This window comes from Lissotriton vulgaris, chromosome 6, assembly GCF_964263255.1.
Source record: "Lissotriton vulgaris chromosome 6, aLisVul1.2, whole genome shotgun sequence".
Lineage (NCBI taxonomy): Eukaryota > Metazoa > Chordata > Amphibia > Caudata > Salamandridae > Lissotriton > Lissotriton vulgaris.
Genome location: NC_141694.1, coordinates 1,801,407,777 through 1,801,432,504, shown reverse-complemented (window position 1 = coordinate 1,801,432,504; position 24,728 = coordinate 1,801,407,777). Strand labels below are relative to the sequence as shown.

Genomic DNA, 24,728 nt, shown 5'->3' with positions numbered 1-24,728 from the left:
AAGACCATATTTCATATATATACACACTTACCCACCACCCCACGCCACCAGCCAATTATAACCATAAAATAAGTCTAATTGGCAATACAAAACATATTTTGTCAACCAGAAAAAGTATGTACACCCCTACTAGTTACTATATACACACCCATACAATCATACAGATACTAATAACCCTCACATTACATATTTACAAATGATGGTATCTGTGCAACTCCATATCTATACTCCATTGTGCTATCTCAAGTATAAACTTAATATAATAACAAATCTATACAAATTACCCTCATAATGAGATACCTGTACAATTAAAAATTGCCTCATAGAACTCTTGTATTGAATCTAGGAATAGGATTTGTATAAAAATATATATTGAAGCTTTTTGCTTGATGATTGCAGAATAAAGTGCATGGATTGTGTCACCATGGGTGAGAAACGATTATAAGCTTCACCCGTTGTCAAAGCAATTCATGGGACAAGAGATAAAAGCAAGCACAAGGAACTTCTAATAGGGAACTTAACTAGAAGAACGTATAGCTATTGCACAGAGGAAAACAGAACGAGATACTATAGAATTCATATCTCAACTTTACAGAAAATGATGCATCTCCTCAATATTGTTGAGCCCATTGGGCCAACGACTATCGAGTTCCAATATGAACCTAGACTCCATTTTTCTGAGCTCAGCCTCACGGTCACCTCCTCGTCTCAATTGGGGTACAGCCCCAATCACAAAGTAGCTCAGACAGTTAAGATCTTTGTTGTGTGCCCGCTTAAAGTGTCGGGCAACTGGGTAAGTGGGGTCATTATGAAGAATTGCCCGCAAATGCTGCAGTATCCGGGCGTGCACCTGGAGCTTAGTGCTGCCAACATATCTAAGTCCGCAGGTGCACGCCAGAACGTATACAGCATGGTCAGTCTTACAGTTATAGTTGCCATTGATGGTTTTGGCAACTTTGCTAAATGGGGTAAGGTAATGAGTAGTAGTGACTCCGAACTTACAAGCCCTACAACTGGAACATTTAAAAAATCCTCTGGAAGGGCGTAACCATGGAACTTTGGTTTTTAATTCAGGGGCTGCTTTGTCCAAATGGTTGCCCATTGTTCTGGCTCGTCTAAAGGTTAAGGTTGGGGAAGGAGGCAACCTGGTGCTTAATATGTGGTCGCTCATTATAATCGGCCAGTTTTTGTTCGGAATTGACCTGATTCTCCTATCTTCCCTGCTGAAAGTAGTAATTAGACGTGGGCACTCTAGTTGGGGTTCAGTGTTTAGAGGAGGTTCAACTACTGGAGTAGAGTCAGGAAAGAGGCTCTCCCTAGATCTTGATAGAGATTTAGTGATTGCTGCGTTCAATATCCGCTCGGAATACCCTCTAGCTCTTAATCTCATTAAGAGTTCTTCCAAGCAGGCATTAAAATCAGAGGGAGAGCTGCAAATTCTCTTTAGTCTGAGAATTTCCCCATAGGGGATTCCAGAGATTGTGTGCTTAGGATGCATACTGGTTGCATGTAATGTGGCATTGCCCGCCGTCTGTTTTCTATGGAGGGTGGTGTTTAAAGTTCCATTGGAGACATATACCTCAACATCCAAAAATTGGATGCGATTTTTATCAATATGCGCCGTAAATTTAAGGTTGAGCGAATTGTCATTGATATCATCAATAAACAACAGCGCTTGCTCTTTGCTGCCCTTCCAGATGATGAAGACATCATCGATATACCTTAAAAAGCACCTCACATGTCCATCCATCCACGCCTTGTGGCGAACTTTAAGGACCTGCTCCTCCCACCAGCCAACGTGCAAGCATGCATAGCTGGGAGAGAAGCAGGCCCCCATTGCCACGCCTCTCAGTTGTTTAAAAATTTCCTTACCAAAGGAAAAAAAGTTGTTATAAAGGCACCATTCTATAAGGCCTACAATCACCTTATTGTGTTCATAGTATTGGATGGGTCTGCTTGAAAGGTAGTATTGTACAGCAGATAAACCCCTGGTGTGATCTATGCTGGTGTGCAGCGATTCCACGTCAAGCGAAATAAGCAACATATCACTCTCCCATATAATTGTTGATATTTTAGATATAAAGTCACTGGTGTCCCGAGTGAAACTGGGGAGTTGTTTGACAAAGTCTTGGAGAAAAAAGTCTATGTATTCTCCAGCTTTTTCTCCTGCACTGCCAATAGCCGAAACAATTGGCCTGCCCGGTATTGGTTGCACGGCCTTATGCACTTTCGGAATGAGATAAAGAGAAGGCAAGATGGGAAAATTCACATACATATATTTATGTTCTTCCGGTGATATCAAGCCTTCCCTTTTCCATTGGCTCAAAGACTTGTGTAAATGAGATATTGCTTTTTCATATTCCTTGTGCGTACTCTTTGCATAACAGGCTGGGTCTTCAAGTTGGCGTTTGGCCTCCGCGATATAATCTTTCTTAGGCCAGATCACCAAATTGCCCCCCTTATCTGATTTCTTAATCACTATGTCAGGGTTATTGTCAAGTTTCTTCATCAATTTGTTATAGGCAATTTTTGTGTATGTCTCCTTTTTGCTCCGTTTGTTGTTAGTGTGGGTGTACAGCTTCTTGAGGTCATTTGTGACACAATCGTGAAAAATGTCAATCGCATCTTTTGGCATCAGAGGTACGAATTTTGATTTACTATGGAAAGGGCTCAAACCTGCTCCTTTAGGGGGAATAGGAATCTGTCTTAGACGATCTTGAGTAGAATCAATAGGATTTAGTTCCGTACTGTCGTTGGAGTTGAGTAAGTCATTGGCATCAAGGAAAACATGTGTGTCCGATGCCAATAAAGACATGGTTTCATTAGATTCATTTCCTCTTATATCGTCATTCTGGATGTCAATATATATATATCCAAGCTCCGAACATCCAAGGATCCTTAATCCATAAATTGAGTGTGGTTACTTGATACAGTAGCATCAGCATTAGAGCTTTACATGTGTATATCGAATTTTCATCTAGAGTGCCCTTGTGCACTCAGTATATTTAAAATGTGTGGTTCTAAGCGGCAATTGCGTTTAGAGCTTGTTTCATGATAGCAGAATATGTCGGTCATCCGTATCATACACGCAACTGTTTCCGCACTCTATTTCTGAAATGACAATAATGTCCCAGATATGCCCATCGAGGGCGTGATTAGCACCAAGTGCATGGTTTTGGATTGTATTAGCCCATCCATGGATGTCATGATTATTATTATCATATAATTTTTACAACCAATTTGTATGTATTAATGTATATTCGTTTTGGCTATGCGTATATTCTTGGGTATTCTACTTGAGTTGCATATGTGATTACTATCGTCTTAAGATGGCGGCCATTTGCGATGCATGGACTATAGTCCTTCTTTGCACTTGATGATAGGAGTGACGTCTTTTAAAGCCGACGGGCGCCTCGGCTCTCTGCACAATTTGACAAAGCCCTAAGGCGAAACGCGTCGTTGCTGTTAAGTTCCCGTAATAAATCTTCTGTGGAACTACCCCCTGTGTGTGCTACTTTCTTTATGGATTAAGGATCCTTGGATGTTCGGAGCTTGGATTATCTAAACGGGCACACCCCCGTTGTGTGTGCACCCGCTCACGTGTGCATCTGGCTGGTGTTTGGAAGCTGTTGGATTATATATATATCTTAACCACCGAAACGCGTTGTTGTTGCCAATAAATATTTACTATTATTGCACAGAAAAAGTGTCCGGGCTATCAATTCGTACTGAACTGATTCGTGAAAGTGATAATTGAGACTGCCGGTGCACGGTTCGGACCGCCCGCTGACAGTGCTTCTCCACTACCGGCACTCGTGAAAAGAATATATTTATATATATATATATATATTGTTTACCGATCCAAATTCCCAAACGATGAAAGGAAGGCACTGACTCCATGAATTTGACTCAAGGAAAAGTATTTAATCCAACATGCTGCAAAGACGCGTTTCGGCGGAAGCCTCCGCCTTGATCACTTACTCTGCTGTAAGTAACATCAGTTTATATAACACATGACATGATGACACATCAAAAACAGGGCCTATGCCATGATTGGATGTCAATTACCATAGTTACCATGAGTCATGAACTAGGCAGTAATGAACATAGAAGAATTGGTTGCCTCTACGACATGCTACAGTTACCATGTTAACCATAAAGTAAATATGACATTCCAAACGACTACACTAAACAGCAAAAGTTAAGAAATAATATATGTTGCTTAAGTGTGCATCATGGTTGCGAAACAAATCTTGACTAGATTAACTATGTTGTAACATTATATACATACATGAACATCACATCGTTTCGCAACCCACTATACAATTACAATCATTGTATGGTTGGTAACATTCTAAAGCCAGAACATGATTATTGCATCTTAGAGACATTATATTATCATGAGTCAAAAGATCAAAATAAATAGTAGTGTCATGCCGTTACTAAGAAAGCAAGTCTCAAACTTAGCATCTAGTCATATACATAGAATGCTTAGAGTAGATAGCCTATTATTTATCGCCTCATGAGGTAAGGCTTTGTTTTTAACTTGTGTTAGCTATAAAGAATTCACAATATCATATTGTTGTTTCACTTATATATCGATACACATCGTCTCCCAGTGGAGTAAGTGAATCATAGGCAGGTATGTAGGACTGCTAAAGTGGCGTAGTACACTCTATAAAATTTTCATGACCGTAGACAATATCTCTTCCATCTGTTCATGGCATACTGTTAATGATTATGTATCAAATAATAAAATTTAATCAAACAAAATTGATTACACAATGAATTTTTGTGTGCCGAGTTGTTCATGGAATGGATTTTAGAGCAGGAGACGCCTCTCACTGGAGTATAAATGTACAGTTAAAGCTTTGTCTGAGTTCAAGCCATTGGGAATCTTTGAATTTAGCAAGATAATGTATCTTGATTCTAGACGTCTTAGGGCCAGTCTACGATTCCCTCCCCTGGGATATATTTATATATATATATATATATATTACCTACTGGCGGTCGCCAGTAGGTAGTTATAGTTAGGACCTCGTTTCCATAGGAAATCCCCAACATTCTATTTGGAATAACTTTGGCCATGGTTGAAGAATCTTAGCGAATTTCTCAAAGAAGATGGCTCGGTCCGCTGCGCTCCTTCCCTAAAGGTTTGGGGGGGATTGGTCAAGTGGGGGCTGAGATAAAAGGGGTGTCCCAAAACGTGTTTTCTCCATGTTATTTTCCATAGGACCTTTAGACTCGGCTACAGGTCGAACGGGTGAATGGATTTATAAGAAATTTGGCAAAACTGTACAGTCCGGCTCGCAGATTACGCTTTTTTTGGAATGGTGTAAATCCGTTCAGTAGTTGCTGAGGAAATTAAAGTTAAATTCAATTATATATCTATACGCGCGCACACGTGCGCGCACCCAAATGGCTGCGTGACGTCTGTTAACGTTCGATTCGAAGGAAATCAGGAAGTGTTGACCGCCATTTTGTCATTGCGAGTAAATATATTGTTGATTTCAAAGCGTTGGAATATGGAAAGGGGAGAAGGTAGAGATTGTTTTGCTGCGTAGGTTTTCTCAGGGTGTGCAGTAAGGCCCTTAAAGGCGAAAATATATATATATTTTTTTTTTTAAAGTTGCGTGGTGCGCGCACTCGGTCGCGCACACCTTTTTACTAGAGTGTGAAAATGGAGATAAATCAGTAGTTTGAGTGCTTAGATATAAGGTGGCTCTGAAAAGAGCCCTTGTGTTAATTGAGTGTTTCTGCATTTATAAGTAAGTACCGATGCAGAGCCTGATGTTGCAGAGGAAGATTCTGTTTCCCTCATTCGTGAAATGAACACCGTCTCTCCTATAGACGTCTTGCATGTGGTATCGCAAGTTGTTGTGGTAAATAGAACCCATGCTATAATCTCTGAGGAACGCAGAAACAGATTTATTTACATGTCTCCTTGCTTTCTCAAATTGTGCACAATGTTGATTGGACCAATTCCATTTCTGTCTTTGGCATATATTGGAATATACCAAGGCAGATCGAGGAAAAAGTGTCATCAATTGTCGAAAGGTGTCTTTTAGAAGCATTTCCAGACCTACCTCAGTGATTGTGCCTAGATCGTTCCCACTACAGTGCACAATTATAAGGTCTGGTTCTGGGAGATGCATAAAAGTATTCACCAATGGAATCAATTGGTGACATTTCAATCCTCTTTTGGAAATCCATGTTATGTGTACATTTGGTAAGCTGAGGTTGCAAATTCGTCTGCTTACTGCATATTTTTCACTCCAGTGAATATAACTGTGTCCTATTAGCCAGACCTTCATTTTCAAGGGATTTGTAGTCGTCCTCCGATCGGTTCTGGAAGTGGAATGGTAGTTAGAAGTTGAAATTCTAAAAAAAGAAAAAGGAAGAGGCTGGGTGTGGTTTAAAAAATAAAAATGATTGGTTGCTTATAAGAAGTGGAGATTGAACAGTACGTTGCATGTTAATGTTTATGTTAAACGAAAAGTACTATTGGGTGTGAAAAAAAAAGACATGTAACAGAGCTGTGGATTGACAGGTGTTTCTGGAGGGAAAACAGTGTTGTTACTTTGCTGTAGAACGTTGAGATATGAACTTTTGACCTGTGCCTTCAGCCAGGTGCAGAATGAGGTGTTACCATGGAAACAGCCAGAGATGGCAGTGGGTGATGGGTGACTTTTATGTGACATTGAAAATATTGTGAGGGAGAACCAACTGAAATGTAAATGCTTACGTTACGCGCTCCGCATTGCTTCCGGGAAGCTGCGCTTCGCGCCTCGCGTACCGGAGCACTTCCGGGTGCGTTAACGCGGCGCGTCATATGACGGATTACGCAACAACGCGATACGTCGTTGGGGCTCCACCGGAACTGATCGAATTGGTAGTCTACAGTGTTTCTGGATGTTTCAGACTGAAGCTGGCGTCAGCATGAGAGCACCCCGTGGCTACGTCGTGGCCATTCCGCGAGCAATCATGGCAGTTGCTCCCCACCGGAAGTCTGCAGGAGTCGGGGGCCTCGGTGACTCTTGTAGAATCTTCAAGGCTGAGGGGACGCTTTTGGGAATGGGGCTCATGCCCTAGCAGTCAAGCGTCCGAGTTCCAGGGTTGCCCAGAGCCATCCTTGCAGGCCAGGCCCAAGTCTGTGGAGCCGACCGCCATTTCCTGAGCTCCGTGGCAGCCGCCTGTCGCTGTATCGGAAGAGTGGGTGCAATTCAGCCGGATGGCGGGTGAGACGGTGTAATAGCAAGAGCAGGCGTAATTCAGCTGGCCGAGCGAGGCACTGTGCCGCAGGAGCAGGCGGAACTCAGCTGGCCGAGTGAAGCGCTGGGGTGTAGCTAAGAAACCTCCACCTGGTGAGGTGGGAGAGGCTCGTTCGCGCCGCCTCTCCCTTCCAGTGCACCCCACGCCGTCTCCTGGCGCAGGTATATGTGATGGTCGGACCAGGGCACCGCATGACGTGTCTTCAGGTCAAACGGATTGTGGGACAAGGTCCAGAATGGAAGAGGCATCAAAAGGCAAGAAGTTCCGCCTGACCCCGGGAGCCGGCCGCCTATGTCGGGGGGATCTCAGGCCATACCAGGGGAACAAGACTTGGGGAGGGGGCAGGAGCCAAGCGCCCCCTCCGAGTCCGCGTTTCTTGGACCCTGAAGTATGGCACTCAACATTCAGAACTTATGATATTTGTGCAAGGCAGGGACATCGAAGCCTCTCAGGGACCAAGTATATCCAGCGTTCTTCCTACAGAAGGTGGTGGGGGTGGCGGCATTAGCAAGGCATCCCCCCACACAACTTGTCGGACCCTGAAGTATGTCTCTCAACATCCAGAACTTATGACATTTGTGCAAGGCGGGGACATCGAAGCCTCTCAGGGACCAAGCATATCCAGAGTCCTTCCTACAGAAGGTGGTGGGGGTGGCGGCATTAGCAAGGCATCCCCCCACACAACTTGTCAGACATGACCTCTGGATGTACTGGGTGTTCAATTTCAGAATTGAAACTACTAAGAAGCAATTAGAAGTGTTGTTTTCATGTTGCAGTAGGCTGCCATGTAAATAGTTATTTAATAAAACGTTTTATCCTGTTACTTTGCTGGTGTGTTGTATATATTTATAATATTTGCATAGTGTTTGTCGTTATTTTGGGCGGGGTGGGCGGCGGAGCCGAGCTGTCTTGCAGTTATCATGGCGTCGAGCTCGGTTCCTCTCTCTAGTTTCATGTTTTTTCTAACGATTTATATGTTATAGTTTGCTAGCACGATACAGCGGATAGTCCGCATTTTATATATATGTCCTTTTTATTAGTGGGGTCCTCCGGTGGAGTCGGACGATCTACCTCTAATAAACGATCCGGGTTGAAACAACTACCAACAAACGGGGCAGAGATAGGCATGATGGGTTACAAAGGGGACAAAAGTGTGCACTACCTATCCCTCACTATCTGCAAAAACTAAACAGAGTATTGCGACTTTATGCTTATTTGTGAACAGAGAATGACCCAAAGAGAACCAATTTCAAACAATCATAGGCTATTGGTAGTGGGCAGAGAGGCCATGACACAGAAAATGGCTGTTACTTACGTGCATGATGGGGCCTAAAAGGGACTAGATGGCGTGGCTACTGTTTCGCGACTTTCACTTTACTTTTAACAATGGTTGTGGTGAACATAAATGAACGCCGCTTATGTATACCCAATTTTAGTCATTTTCCACAAAAAAGCTTTTGATATTTGCTATTAAAAAACCAAAGAAAATCACTGAAAAAACCATATGGTTATAGACCATATATAGTTAAATATCTGAAGTCCATCTCTGCGCTCAATGGGGATACAGGTCGTCGATCAGAAGATGTGCTGGCCACCTCTAATGGTAATAGCGTGGCCAGGGCTCTTGTCGTTGCCTCTGCAAATTGCAGAGGGTGCACTTGTTTGACATGACGCACCATGGTTTGTATGGAAAAGGAATATTTTTTTGCTGGATTTCTTCTTGAGAGAACCAAGTCACATATCGTGCAGGTTACTTTTGGTGCATTCACTTTCTTTTGATCTTCAGGATAAGTGAAAAATTGCCAGATGAAAGATTTATTTTTTCTTATTAAAGGTAGTCGATCATTTTGGTCAGATTCGGAAGATGAATGAGATACGGTAGCCATTTCACCAAAGTCTTCCGAAGGATGTAGGACGTTGTTCTCTCTTGAGAGTAGAAAAGATAGTGAGGGAAGTGGGTGGAGTGCTGCGTGTAAATTCCAGAATTGAAAGTATTGAGAACCAATTGAAAGTGTTGTTTTCATGTTGCAGTAGGCTGCCATGTAAATAGTTATTTAATAAAACGTTTTACCCTGTTAATTTGCTGGTGTGTTGTGTATCTTTATAATATTTGTCGTTATTTTGGGTGGGGTGGGCGGCGGAGCCGAGCTGTCTTGCAGCCATCATGGCGTCGAGCTCGGTTCCTCTCACTAGTTTCATATTTCTCATGAGGGGTTGTTCCTAATTTTTCTATTTTAGCGAGGTCAAAAAAAGATCTCATCAGTGGCCTACTGATTTTGCACGATTCCTTTTGTTTTTTCTAACGATTTATATGTTATAGTTTGCTAGCACGGTACAGCGGCTAGTCCGCATTTTATATATATGTCCTTTTTATTAGGGGTGTCCTCCGGTGGAGTCGGACGATCTACCTCTAATAAACGGTCCGGGTTGAACCAACTACCATCCTGATTTTGTATATCTTCTGAGCTGGATTTAAGCACACAATTGTTAAAGTATGAAACGTTTTATATTTCTAAAAAAAATACTAAGGTGTGTACATCCGGTAACGCACGAAAGTTTAAAAAGACATTCGGCTCCATTTACTGAAAAGTTTCATAAGAATAAAAAAGAAGTCTAGGTACAGTCTCTTTGACGTACTATAAGTTCTTTGAGGGGTGTATGAAGAAATTCAATAAGTGCAAATCGCAAGGTTTTTACGAAATATATAGGCTGGTGCGCGCACTCGGTCGCGCACGAAAGCCTGGAAATGCGATATCCATTTTATTGACAACTGTTGCCGAGAGTGCGCACACCGGGTCGCGCACGAAAGTTTAGTAAGGCTATTTTTATTTACAGACAAATTTTAATGTGTTTAAAAAAAGGCAAGGTACAGACTTTCGAATTCTGTATTGCTTTACAAGGAGTGTCTATGCAACTTGAACAGTGAAGAAAACGGCTTGTTTTCGAAAAAAATATTGCCAGAACTTTATTGCCAAAAGTATAGGTTGCATACACGACATTTTTCTGAATTAGCATTTTAAAAACCAATGAAATTCACAGAAAAAACCATAGGTTTTACACACGTTATAGTTAGGAAGTAGCATTTAAAAAACCTATGAAATTCACTGAAAAAACCATAGGTTTGACACATGTTATAGTTAGCTGGAACTTTTACTGACATAAAACCAATGAAATTCCACGTTATAGTTAGTTGGACTCACTATAACTTGCGCGTGCAATGCACTGCTGATGACGTCACATATTACATCACTCATGACATGGTCAGTGACATCACTCATGACATCACTGATGACACCATCCAGTGAATAAGTGTCTTTCTGAAAAATAAATATTAGTGAGTAATGTTTAAATATTTAAATATATATATTAGTGTTTCACTTTGTGTATAAGTGGCTACATGTGTTGGTAAGTAGCTACATGCGTATGTATATGGGTTATTAGATGTTTCTCTTAGTATCAGTATGAGTGTCTATATGGTTTGGTGGGGGTATTACTTAGCACATAGATGCATGACTGTCTGACTCTCTGTTTGTATGTGTTTTGAAGACAGCATATGTGCAGGAGTGTATGGGTGGATGAGTGTGTATATGTGTTTGTTAGTGAGTGAATGACTGTCTCACTAGTGTCTTTATCAGTAACGACATGTTTTAATCTAGTATATGTGAATATTGATGTATATAAGTGAGTATATGTGAGAGTAAGAGATTGAAAGAGTTCCTGTTTAAATAAGTATGTGTTTCTATAAGTGATTGTTTAAGAGAATAAATATGTGTAATTTTCAATAGAAGTAAGGTGGAAGTGTGTGTATAACTCTATATTCAAATAAATGGATGTTCAATAGTTTATTTGCACGTGTGAGTATGTGTGTGAGTAACTTTTCGATGATTGTCGGTGTGTAACAGGATGTATAGGTGTATCACTTCATATGATGAGTGAGTATATGTATGAGTGGATGTGTATATAGATGGTGGAATTACTGAATTACTTGTTGTAACTGATATGGGTATCTGCATTTTTTTTTTAATTTCAGTTTCTATTTTTGAATATTTGTTTCAAGGGTTACATTACAGTGAAAGGAGGTCTGTCACTATGTCACAAGGATGGTGTCATCAGTGATGTCATGAGTGATGTCACTGACCATGTCATGAGTGATGTAATATGTGACGTCATCAGCAGTGCATTGCACGCGCAAGTTATAGTGAGTCCAACTAACTATAACGTGGAATTTCATTGGTTTTATGTCAGTAAAATTTCCAACTATAACATGTGTCAAACCTATGGTTTTTTCAGTGAATATATATATATATATATATATATATATATATATATATATATATATATATATATATATATATATATATATATATATATATATATATATATATATATGTATATATATATGTATATATATATATATATATATATATACTCACAGAAAAAAACATAGGTTATAGACCATATATAGTTAGGAATTTGCATTTACAAAACCTTGAAAATTCACTGAAAAAACCATAGGTTATAGACCATATATAGTTAGGGATTAGCATTTAAAAAACCTTATTTTATTTGCACAAAACCATTGAAATTCCATATATAGTTAGTTGCACTAACTATATATCGCGGACCCGCAATCCACTGCTAATGATGTCACATATTACATCATTCATGACATGGTCAGTGACATCACTGATGACATCACTGATGACATCTCAAATGACATCACTGATGACATCACTGATGACAACACCCAGTGACTGTATGTTTCTGTAAAGTTAAAATATGTCTTACATATTGAAGAATGAGTGGATGTATAAGTGTCTGGATGAAGGATTTAGTAGGTGCATGACTGACTGTATGAGAGAATGATTAAATGTGTCTCACTGAGTGCATGGGTTAGTGATTAAAGTGTCTTAATTTGGCAATCATTATTTATGTTCTTCTGTAAACTGCTGCATGTTTAAATCAGTAGCTATATCAGTAACTATATGGGTTATTGAATGGTTGCCCAAGTATTTGTATGGGAGACTGAGTATGTGTGTGGGTGGCTGGGAGGTGTATAACTCTGTGCATAGATGTGTGAGCAGTTGATTCCCTAGGTGTATGGCTTCAAAAGTGCATGTAGAAACAGCTGTATGGACAGTTGACTGTGTGCATGAGTATATTGGTGAGTGAATGGATATCTCAGTTCTACATGTCAAAGTAAGTACAACACACTCCATGTGAGAGTTGACATATATAAATAACTGAACATAAGAGCCAGTGAATGTGAGAGTGGCTGTATGAATCATTGTGAACTTGTATCAAGGATTGTATAAGAGAGTAAATATGTGTTAGTATATGTTTGAATAAGTAAGGTGTGTATAACTGTATAGTTGAGGAAATGGAGGTGTGATTGATTCTTTGCATGACTGACTAGGTGTGTGAGTAACTCCATGGATGTGTGACAGTCTGTGAGTGCCTGTTTACACTGAGTGTATCTAAGGTTATATTAGAGTCTGAAGATGTATTATCACATAAATGATATCATCAGTGATGTAATCAGTAATGTCAAATGAGATGTCAGTGATGTCATCAGTGATGTCATTTGAGATGTCATCAGTGATGTCATCAGTGATGTCACTGACCATGTCATGAATGATGTAATATGTGACATCATTAGCAGTGGATTGCGGGTCCGCGATATATAGTTAGTGCAACTAACTATATATGGAATTTCAATGGTTTTGTGCAAATAAAATAAGGTTTTTTAAATGCTAATCCCTAACTATATATGGTCTATAACCTATGGTTTTTTCAGTGAATTTTCAAGGTTTTGTAAATGCAAATTCCTAACTATATATGGTCTATAACCTATGGTTTTTTCTGTGAATTTCATTGGTTTTTTAAAAGCTAATATCTATAGCTGTAAAATATATTCTTTATTAAGTGACGTATCACGTAGCCCGTGAGACGCCTCATGATGCATCGCATAACCGTGACGTATCGTCTCTGCAGCGCAAACCAAACCCAAAACGTAAGCGCGCCAAAACACGCTTAAAGATATATATATATTTTTTTAACCTTAATTAGACAAAATCCACACGTGCACATATCACAAACGTTCAAAAAACACAATATGTCGGACTCCCGTTACGCTGCCGGTTAGCTGCCCGGTTAACGTACCAGGAAGCACCTTTACCGCGAAAAATCGAATTTTTTTTTTCACCCCCCAGGGAACTTTAATAGCCCCCTCATCAATCCTAGGGGTTCAGGAGGGGTCTGCCTTACCCCTTTCATTCATTTACACCTTTTTTCCACCTCTTGTCTCTCGATCCCACAGAGAGACAAGATGGCGGCCGCTCCAGACTGTTTACAATGATAACAGCCAATCAGCTTCTCCTCAGACTCCCGTTACACTGCCGGTTAGCTGCCCGGTTCGCGTACCAAGACGCGTCTCTACGGCGAAAAAAACGGATTTTTTTTTTTTTTTTTTGGGCCCAGCGTGGCTCTATAATATCCCCTCATCAATCCTAGGGGGTCAGAAGGGGTCTACCTTGCCCCTTTCCTTCATTTCCCCCTTTGTTTTGGCCTCCTCTTGTCTCTCGATCCTACCGAGAGACAAGATGGCGGCCGCTCCGAACTGTTTACAATGTTGACAGCCAATCAGCTACTCGTCAGACTCCCGTTACACTGCCGGTTAGCTTCCCGGTTAGCTGCCCGGTTCGCGTACCAAGACGCGTCTCTACGGCGAAAAAAACGGAACTTTTTTTTTTTTTTTTTTTGGGCCCAGCGTGGCTCTATAATATCCCCTCATCAATCCTAGGGGGTCAGAAGGGGTCTACCTTGCCCCCTTTCCTTCATTTCCTCCTTTGTTTTGGCCTCCTCTTGTCTCTCGATCCTACCGAGAGACAAGATGGCGGCCGCACCGGACTGTTTAGAATGTTGACAGACACCGGAGAGCCAATCAGCTTCGCTTCGCAAAGTTCCGATAAGCGAAAAGTACGCGAACCGGAGCGCTGCCCGGAGCGCTGTTACAGATATATATCTTGATTTAAACGTTAATTTCTCAAAATCCACTGAAGCACATATATTGAGACCTAGCAAAGGCACATCGGGCTAACAGTCCCTACAATTTTGCCAAGTTTCGTGCAAATCCATTCAGCCGTTCGAGCTAAAAGTGAGTCCAACCGCCCTATGGAAAACTCAATGTTAAAAACGCGTTTTGGGACCCCCCTTTTTTCTCAGCCCCCCCTTGACGAAACCCCTCCAAATTTCCAGGAGCTGCTCAGAAACAAAATGTGCCATTTTCCTGAAAATTTCAGCCGATTCCGTCCACAAACGCCAAAGTTATTAGACATAGAATTTTCAGAAATCCCATAGGGAAAAAATCCTAACTATATATACCTACTGGCGACCGCCAGTAGGTAATATATATATATATATATATATATATATACATATACATAGTACCTACTGGCGGTCGCCAGTAGGTAGTTATAGTTAGGACCTATTATTCATAGGAAACCACTACATTCTGTTTGGAATAAACTTGGCGCCGGTTGACGAATCTTCGCGAAATTTTCAAAACTCGTGGCCTGCTCCAGTAAGCTCCTATCTCAGGGTGATTCATCAAGCGGGGGCCGAGAAAAAAGGAGGGTGCCAAAACATGTTTTCCCCATGCAATTTCCTATAGGAACCTTTATTCACAGCTACAGCCCGAACTGCTGAATGGAATTACACCAAATTTGGCAAAAAGGTAACCCTAGGTTCAGAGTCGTGCCTTTTGGTTAAATGATGTAAATCCGTTCAGTAGTTCGTGGGAAAATCAAAATTAAAATCACATATATGTCTATGGCCGTAGGCGATCCACACATCCTAAGCGCACCCTGACGAGCACAAGCTGTATGCTAATTGGCAGTCAACACTCCAAACCAGGTTGGCACAAAAAAGCAGAAAACAAACTAGTAAAAGGCAAAAAGGGGGCACGGTAGAAACAGCCTTATCCCCTAGGCCTGCTCAGGGGGTCCCATAAGGAACCCCAGGGCCAAAAAAAGCCACATGGCTCGTTTTAAATTGGGGGATTAAGTCCCCTTAAATCCAGAGGGTCTCTGGGGTCCAACCAGCCCACCAGGTATCTCCAGTAGGTGCCACAGAGCTGCGTTGCAGGGAGGTGTAAAAAGTGGCGTGGGCTTGTACCACCTCTCTGCTACGCAGCCCTGAGGTATTACTGGAGGTACCTGGTAGGCTAGTTGGCTCCCAGGGACCCTCAGGATTGAAGGGGAATGACTCCCCCAACTTTAAATACTCCAAAGGGCGTGCACAAGCCGAGCCCTGAAAATATTTGTTATTTAAATCATACAACAAACATCACGTAAAATAAGTTTTTTCAATTTTTAACTCTTTGGATGCTCATGACGAGCTCAGCTCGTCATGATGTACACCTCCATACACTCATGACGAGCTGAGCTCGTCATGAACAATGGGAAACTCAAGAAACCAGCACAGGAGGAAAATAACACTAGCATCGATGGTGTTAAAAAAAAAGCGTATTCCTTTCACATTTAGAAACGTTGACATTAATACAGCACATTATAGCACTGCACTAAGAAGTACTTATTAAATGTGATTGTTTTGTAGAACTGGCAGTTTAAACTCACCTCTTTGGAAAGTGCTTTCATGCTCAACAATGAAGAAAAAAGATGTTTGGTGAAATTGAATATTTGCCCAAGATCACACACTTTAAGCATGGAAGAAGGGATTTGTCCTTTGTACAAATCAGCCAGTCAGGGGTTATCTATTAGTCTTTCCTTATATTAACCTTTCAGTGCATTTTTCTGCAGTTCTTCAAATATAGGGCGTACAGGACCCCAAGGTAGTGGAGCGCTATACAGGAGTGCCAGTTACATTACAGAGCGTCACATGCATTGTTTATAGGCCTGGGGAGTTTAACTGAGTTGCCCAGAATTACAGGATGTTGAGCCGACACCGAGACTCTAACCTGTTTTCAAAATTCTAAAGTCAACTGTGTTGTCCGTAATGCCACATGTAGGTAGAAGGAGGCAAGCAGAAGCTACATGAAAGCTCAGCTCGTTTTGGGCTTGAGGTTCCTTAGGACCTTGGGCTGAGCTAGGGCCAGGTTTCAGGGTCAAGCGTTTAGTGGCTCGCCCACCTCTAATTTCATTTAAATAATGTTGCATGGCTGAAAGCATGTTTATATATGTACATGAATCTGATCACCCAAACGTGTGTGAAGCTAGTCTACTTGTATTCATTTTATGTTGAAAAACAAAACCCGCTTCTTTTGCAAGTGTCAACACTTGGAGCAGCGTTAGTAACCTAGCAGAGTGCAATGCTAAAAAAGCATTTGCAATGCAATCAGTCTTGCATTTTTTAAAGTTAGAGCTATTGGTTTTGTAAATGGCAATGTTTTTTACTTATTTTTTTTTCAGTGGAGTATTTATTTAAAAAATAAGTGCACACTATACCAAACAAGCATTTGCAATGCAATCGTTCTCGCCTTTCAGACCTTATAAGCATTTAGCAATGCAGTGGGAGCACTGCAGGCGGTTGTGGACGATAAGGATACACACTTTTGGATAGGAAAGTTGAGGAAGGGCAACCCACAGGGGCTGCAGGAAGCAAAGCAAAAAGAGGTATTGCAAAGTGATAGAGGTGCAAAGAAAGACTGGAGATGCAACCAAAACAGAAAGGGCTGAGCGGGTGAAAGACACAGAGCAGCATCAAGACAGGTGGGTAACATGCAGAAATACTGTAGTGAGCAGAGGGGCACATTGTGTGCCCAGCAGAATGGGAGGACGATGTCACACAAGGGCTGGAAGGGTGGGAACACAGAGGGTATGCAGGGGGCATATTAATGGGCTTGAGGGGCAAAGCAGGGCGGGTCTCTGCACACAGAGTGCCAGCAGAGTCAGGGCAGGATGACTCAGAGCAGCTGCAAAGGTGAGGCTACTTGCATGCCTAAGAGCTGCTTCATGCAGAAAGACTGCAGGTCCAGTGCCAAGGCTCCACCAAGAGGGGCTGCAACATGGTAAGGGGAGAGCAGTGGTGTGATAAGTTGTCATGAGTTTACACAAACATTTGTATGTTAACACCCCATATGCCAAAGCAACACCATCATATGCCAATATAGGCATATAAATGTGTCCACACATCCAACATTGTACGCCAGATACACCATCCTATGCCAACAGAACTAAAATCTTAAAATTACATCCATTATATTTCAACTGACTGACATTGAAAACCAAGACACCATCATCATATGTCAACATAAGCAACAAAATTCATCCACAAACCTCCCATCATGCACCAACACAACCACTATCATATGCAAACATACCCTTTGTTGGTCCATAATGTATACCAGAAGTCCCATCAGCATGCACTAATAGGCACACCATTATGTATCCTCACAACCAAAATCGTTTTCCAACACACCCACCACCATATGAGTCAAAGAAACCGAACACTGAGGCCATTTCAAGTTTTAATAGGTTTAGTTACAAAAGAAAATTATATGTGAATCACACAGTCGGTCAACATGAGGTCCCTCAAGAACTGTAAAAAAGTGAGCGCCTTAAAGCAAAGGTGGGACACAAATAATTAGTATTTTAAAATCCGACTCTTTATGTAAATCACATGGTTTCACGAAACTAAGAGTGTAAATAGATGATTTTCAACAGCTGCAAGAAAGCATATATATGATGTACATGCTGTTCACTTAAAATCCTTGCTTGGGTGAAGCACACTGGTTTACTGTTACACGTTTATGTAGCAGTTTATGTTGAATTCAACTAGCAAAATTCGATCCTTTGCCACATTTTTTATGGGACTTTAGCATATTGATTAATATTTGTAAATTGGCAAACTAGGAAGTTTGGGGAAACTTTCCACTGTAATGTACAAAATTGTGTGATGCTTGTGATAACTACATGTAACCTATTTGGGGAGAGGTAAATCATTATGCTAGGCTGCATTTCAAATAAAACCGGGCACGTATCACAATACTATTGCTCGCTCAATGGGTCTCGCCTTTGGGACCTTAAGTGTATTTAGCTATGCAGCACATTAGCCTGGGTGCTGAAACATCTACTGTTCTTCAACATGAAGAGAAAGTAAGCACCAAACTGCATGACACGCCAGGTATGGGAACACATGGAGAGAAATAGTGCCTTTCAGCTGGAAATGGTATAGTCCAAAGCTCTGTTTTTAATATAAAATCAGAGCCTTCGGTGATCATATCACTGAAAATACATGGTTTAAAAAAAAAATGTTGTCTACGGGTGCTCGTGGAAGACAATTTCTAAGGACTGGAATCTAGAGGATGCTAAAGTGATTCTGGTATTTTACTAAGCTCTGCTGGTCGTTTTATATCAAGAAAGTTAAATAGAGGGAGTTGCCAGAAAAAGAAAAAAAGAAAGTCCCTAAGCAGAAAGCAATTCTGGTACTTTAATGACCTCTACTTGTCGTTTTCTTTCAAAACAGTTAAATAGAGGCAGCTGAACAAGCAGAAAGCAATTCTAGTATTTTACTGACCTCTACTGGTAGTTTTCTATCAAGACAGTTGAATAGTGGAAGTTTAACAGAAAAAAGTCCTTAAGTGAAAGCAGACAAGTCCTAGGGCTGATCTCCAGAGCCCACAAAGTACATACGCATATGAGTATAAACTAAACTATATAGAAGAGATCTTGAATGCTCGACCTAAAAAGTCTTCTCGCAACAGGCCTAACACAATAACACCAAACCCCACATCCAGAATATCTGCCAGTAAGAAGGCCTCCCCCCCCCCCTTAAGGCTTCCTTGCAGCCAATATTCACTGCTGGCGGCGCAGGTAATCAGATCACGATCACAACAAGCATGTGTGGCCCGCGATATCCAGAGTTAAGGTTTAAGCATAGAGACTACTTACACTGTCTCTTGGGCTGCTTCCGGCCTGCTTTACCCTCGCATTGCCCGCTGGGTGACCCCTTACCTCATGTGATATCTAGTCGCACGTTTTCCTCGCCGCTGTCATTTCGCTCTTTCATCCCAATGTATAAGATGTCATAACTTCTATGTATCATTTATTAAAACATAACCTATACTGTTAGGGCTATTGTAGAACTCTTATTAAATACTGTGAGCTGTATGCCAAGCTTGCTTTACAGACAGTAGTTCTAGTATAAAAACATTTACACAGGTTTCCAAATATCTAACTATTTCTGGTATATTCCCCTGAAAAATATAAAGTAGGCTCTCAGAATCTATTTACTCCTGCAATCACTTTTTACCCACAGCTCTTTGTTTTTTTTCAAGCAGGTGGGCGCTATAAACATAGCAAATCCTACAACAGCAGCATTGGAAAATTTGTCATACAAAAATCAGTCAAATAAAAAAAATTCTAGCATGGACAATGGAGACAGACAGAGTAAGTTTAATTGTAGAGCGCACTGGGTGTAGAGGGCGTGGTTAATTAGGATGCACTGAGATCTGTTATGAAGGAAGGCGAACCATTTTAGCACAGTATCGGAGAGTCCCATATTCCCCTATAAGGTTCAGTAGAGTATTTCGATTGACTATGTCAAACGCCGCCGACAAGTCAAGTAGGGTTAATAGGCAGGGTTCATTATGGCGAGAGCGTTTAGGGCACCATCAACAGTGTGGACCATGGCAGTTTTAGTGCTATGAGCCGGTCGGAAGCCAGATTGGCATTGGTCGAGAAGTTGGAAATGCTCTATGTCATTGCGGAGCTGTGAGTGCACTCATTTTTCTCAGAGTTTGGCTAAAATTGGAATGTTGGAGATGGGGCGTAGTTGTTGGGGTCTGACTGGTCGGAGTTGGCTTTTTTAGTATTGAGGTAACCTGGCCACTTTGAGGCTTTCGGGCAAGGAGCCTTAGGTGAGTGAGGCATTGATTATCAAAATCCATAAAGGGAGTAGGAGGTGGATGGACTAATTGAGGCTTTTGGAGGAAAGGGGATCATTGAAGTGATTGGGATATTTCAAAGAGGTCAATAGTTTGAGAACCTCATTTTTATTGACGAATTTGAAACTGGACAGCTCTTTGTTCTTTTTTGAAGCAGGTGGGCGCTATAAACATAGCAAATCCTTCAACAGCAGCATTGGAAAATTTGTCATACAAAAATCAGTCAAATAAAAAAAATTCTAGCATGGACAATGGAGACAGACAGAGTTAGTTTAATTGTAAAGCGCACTGTCACCAAGCGGTTTCCTGGTGCTATTTCTCATACCGCTGTGGAACCCCTCCTGGCTTTCCCTGTAAAGTGTCCACTCCTGGGCACCCCCAGGGTGAAGCCAAGCATCCTACCTGTGTTGGAGCCAGAGTGGAGGTTAAGCAAGCTATTGCCCAGAGTTGCAGCGTGGAACCCATGATTAGAATAGGCACCAAGGCGAGAATTATCAGGTCTGAGGAAATTGAGCCCAAGACCCGCCGAGGCGGGAATTGAACCCTGGTCCCGGGCCAGAACTCTGCATCAGGGTCTGCCGCTCTAACCATTGAGCCACACTCCTCCACACAAAGCCAATCAGAGGTTCTAGCATATTCAATGTCTGATGGGAGTCAGAACTGTTTGAAGATGGCTGGGAAGCACTGGAAGATATTGTGGTTATCTGGGATATGTGCGAAGGCGTGAGCAGGTAGCAAGGCCAGGACAGCATGAAGGAGTTGCTCCACAGAGGAGCAAAGTCCTTAGTATGAGAGGGACTTGTTTAGTAGTAGAATTTCACTTCTTCCTTGAAGATGGATGTGGACTAGTTGCATCTGATCTTGGGTGGAAAAGAGTTCCAGATCTTGGGGTAAATTCCGGAGAAGGATCTATTGTAGATGTTTTATGGTTTAAGACGTAGACAGCTTGTGCTTCTGGAGGATCTGTTACCACCTGATAGGGTCAGTTACTGGGTCAAATACGAAAGTGTATTGTGGTGCAGTGCTTTATGGTCATACATGCAACATTGAGATGGATCCTAGCCTCATATCGTAGCCATTTCAGAGCTTGGAGTTCAGGGTGATGTGATCCTTTTTCTTTGATCCACTGATACGCCTAGCTGCCACATTCAGCGAGGCTTTTAATGGAGCGTGTGATTTTTGGTAGGCCCACAAGGGAAGTGCTACCATAGTATAATTTAGATAAGACAAAAGCTTGGACTGCTGTTTTGAGGTCTGCCACCGGGAGGAATGGTTTTTGTTTCCTTAGTGCATGTAATTGAAGGTTGGATCCTCTGGTGGCGGCACTGATGTGCTTTTGCATGAAGAGGGCATTGCCCAAGATTATACCTAGGGATTTCGCAGAGTCAAGGATGTGTGGAGTACAGCTCAAGGCAGAAAGATTATGGAAGTCAGTCCTTGATCTAAGGGGCAGTTGCAAGGGGTGAGATCAATAAGAATTCTGTCTTGGGGGCATTGCACTTGAGGTAATTGCAGGTTAGCCAATGTTGCATTTTAGAAGGGATGTTGTTGTGGATATTGATTTGGAGAAGTGATTTTGATGTAAAGTAAAATCTCATCATCATACATGTGGTAGGAAATGCAGGAGAGTTTAAAGATTTCAGTCAAGGCCTCCATGTATAGGTTAAACAATGTTGTCGAGAGAGTAGAACCTTGAGGCGACTGATCGGAGAGGGCGTGGTTAATTAGGATGCACTGAGATCTGTTATGAAGGAAGGCGAACCATTTTAGCACAGTATCGGAGAGTCCCATATTCCCCTATTAGGTTCAGTAGAGTATTTCGATTGACTATGTCAAACGCCGCCGACAAGTCAAGTAGGGTTAATAGGCAGGGTTCATTATGGTCGAGAGTGTTTAGGGCACCATCAACAGTATGGACCATGGCAGTTTTAGTGCTATGAGCCGGTCAGAAGCCAGATTGGCATTGGTCGAGAAGTTGGAAATGCTCTATGTCATTGCGGAGCTGTGAGTGCACTCATTTTTCTCAGAGTTTGGCTAAAATTGGAATGTTGGAGATGGGGCGTAGTTGTTGGGGTCTGACTGGTCGGAGTTGGCTTTTTTAGTATTGAGGTAACCTGGCCACTTTGAGGCTTTCGGGGAAGGAGCCTTAGGTGAGTGAGGCATTGATTATCAAAATCCATAAAGGGAGTAGGAGGTGGATGGACTAATTGAGGAGTTTGGAGGAAAGGGGATCATTGAAGTGATTGGGATATTTCAAAGAGGTCAATAGTTTGAGAACCTCATTTTCATTGACGAATTTGAAACTGGACAAGGCGGTGTCTTTAGGGATGAGGGGATTGTTTCTCAGGAATTGATCGTGAGCAATTGGGGTGGGATGTGTGGGGAGGCTCACCAGGAGGGAGTTTCATATTGTTCTGGATCTTGGTGATGATAAGCATAGTTTTCTCTGCAAAGAAGGAGGTGAAGGTTTTACAGATAGGTAGTGTTTTGTTGATGGTGAGGATGAGGGATCGCTTTTGCGGATCATCTGGTTTCTAACAATTTCTAACAGTTTTTTAGGTTGAATAATTGCTGGGTCGATTTGAGTTTGGAAGAATGCAGCTTTGGACTTTCTGATATGTTTATTTTTAGGCCTTCCATCTTTGTCGCAGACGTTTGAGATTCAGCACTGAGGGGGTGTGTCTCTATGCTCCTTCTGCAAGTCTGAGGTATTGACGTTCCTAGTTAAGGTCGCTTTGAACTAAATGTTAGATCTTTTCAACAGGATTCTCTTTATCAGTTTGGGAGTCAGGATGTCCATGATATTTGACATAAGTGCCAACAAGTAAAAGGCAAACATTGCATCCAAGACATCCACAACATTAACCCACTCGTATTGTCTACCTTTAGTAACAACTCCCTACTCCCACCTTCCTGCAGGCATGGAGTTCATGACCTCACTCAACAATACATCAATTCCATGTCAAATATTATAGACAGCCTGGCCCCCAAACAGCTAAAGAGAATCCTGTCTAAAAGGTACACAGCCTTTGACAAAGATTTGAGTATTATGCGATTTTGGGCCTTATGAATCAAGCCTTTTTCCCATTTGCAAACGGGCAGATTCTCAGAATCGGCCCGTTTGCGAATTGGAAAAAGCTTTTTGGTATGTATCATCCCAAAAGGCCATCGCACAATAGAGAATTGCAAAATTTGTGAAATTGATACCAGTCATAAGACATATTTTGTGACTTCTTGTACTTGAGGTGCAACTTGCCTCTCAACTTCATCTTTACCTTCCTGGAAGACAGGGGCCTGAAGGGTGACAGGGACCTGGAGTGGGTCTGCTGATTGGAGCACAAACCCCCTCACCTTTGTTCACCCAGACCATAAACACCATAGGCAGACATCATGTGGATCTGTGGCCAGCTTTAGCCCAGTCACGGTACAGCTTGCAGCCAGCCTAGCACACCGTGGTTATGGTAAGAAAACCAAATGGCCATTAAAATTGTTGCAATCATGCTGTGAAGGTACTTTCCACAGGCAGCTTTAACCAGGTGATTTTACTGCCCACCTTGGAATGGGGGGTGGAGTTCTCAAAATATGTGCTTCTTGTTAATAGGATGACGATATTTACTCTGTGTTTACACTAGTTTTAATAAATATATTTTACATTTTATTTAAAAAATGTGTAGCTGCCACGTCTGGGTATGTCTTCACTTAATACTTTCTCTTTGTGCAGATAAAAATGTGGCTTTGAGAGGTCGAGCCACCCAGTCAAGTGTCTATGGAGCAGGAACGAAAGTTGCGGGTTACCTTGCACTGGCGCTCAACGCAATTGACGGAAATCTGGATCCCAATTATTTCCATGGCTCCTGCTCCCATACAGATAGTGATTATGGTCCCTGGTGGAGGCTTGATATGTATGATGAGCACTACATTACTAGAGTTTCAATCACCAATAGAAATGAAGCCCCTGAAAGGCTGACTGGAGCAGAAATCCTCATTGGGAACTCCCTGGCAAATAACGGAAATAACAACCCAAGGTAAATTGAAGCTATATTCAGTATTCATTGCTGGAAGTTGACCAAATGAATCACCAGAACAGACACAGCACCTGTCAGGCTTCCTGGAGGCCTTGAAATCACTGAACCATCAAAGACCTGAGCAGACTGATGCGCTGATTTGGAGTAACCAGCTGTGGGAACCAACTTACATTAGTCCCCTCATGCAGCACTTTGCAGCAACTGTGTAAAATATGACTGCATATGGACATCCTCATAAAGGTGGCATAACCTTGTGCATAAGTTCAGAATATACTATTCCTTCCAAAGATGACAGTAGAGATAATGAATCTATGCTGCAGCACCGCCATCTGACATGCCTTAATAGCTAAGCCAAATAGTGAAGTGCAGATAGATTGCAAGCCCTGGGCTATTTGAAAGTACTTCCATGCTTGGGTCTCCCATCTCATGATTAAAACTCATGCCACTGGTGATGGGGGAGTAAGAACTCATGCCACTGGTGATGGAGGAGTAAGAACTCATGCCACTGGTGATGGGGGAGTAAGAAC

General features: G+C 41.8%; 1 protein-coding gene across 2 annotated transcripts in view; it reads left to right on the top strand.

Moving 5' to 3' along the window:
* Positions 1-24,728, top strand: part of LOC147709532 (fucolectin-like) — a 1,051,872-nt gene that overhangs the window by 1,009,740 nt on the left and 17,404 nt on the right. For both annotated transcript variants that reach the window (XM_086928072.1, XM_086928073.1), the window contains exon 3: positions 23,898-24,201. In XM_086928072.1, coding sequence (XP_086784198.1) covers positions 23,898-24,201 — 304 coding nt within the window. The remainder of the gene's footprint in view (positions 1-23,897; positions 24,202-24,728) is intronic.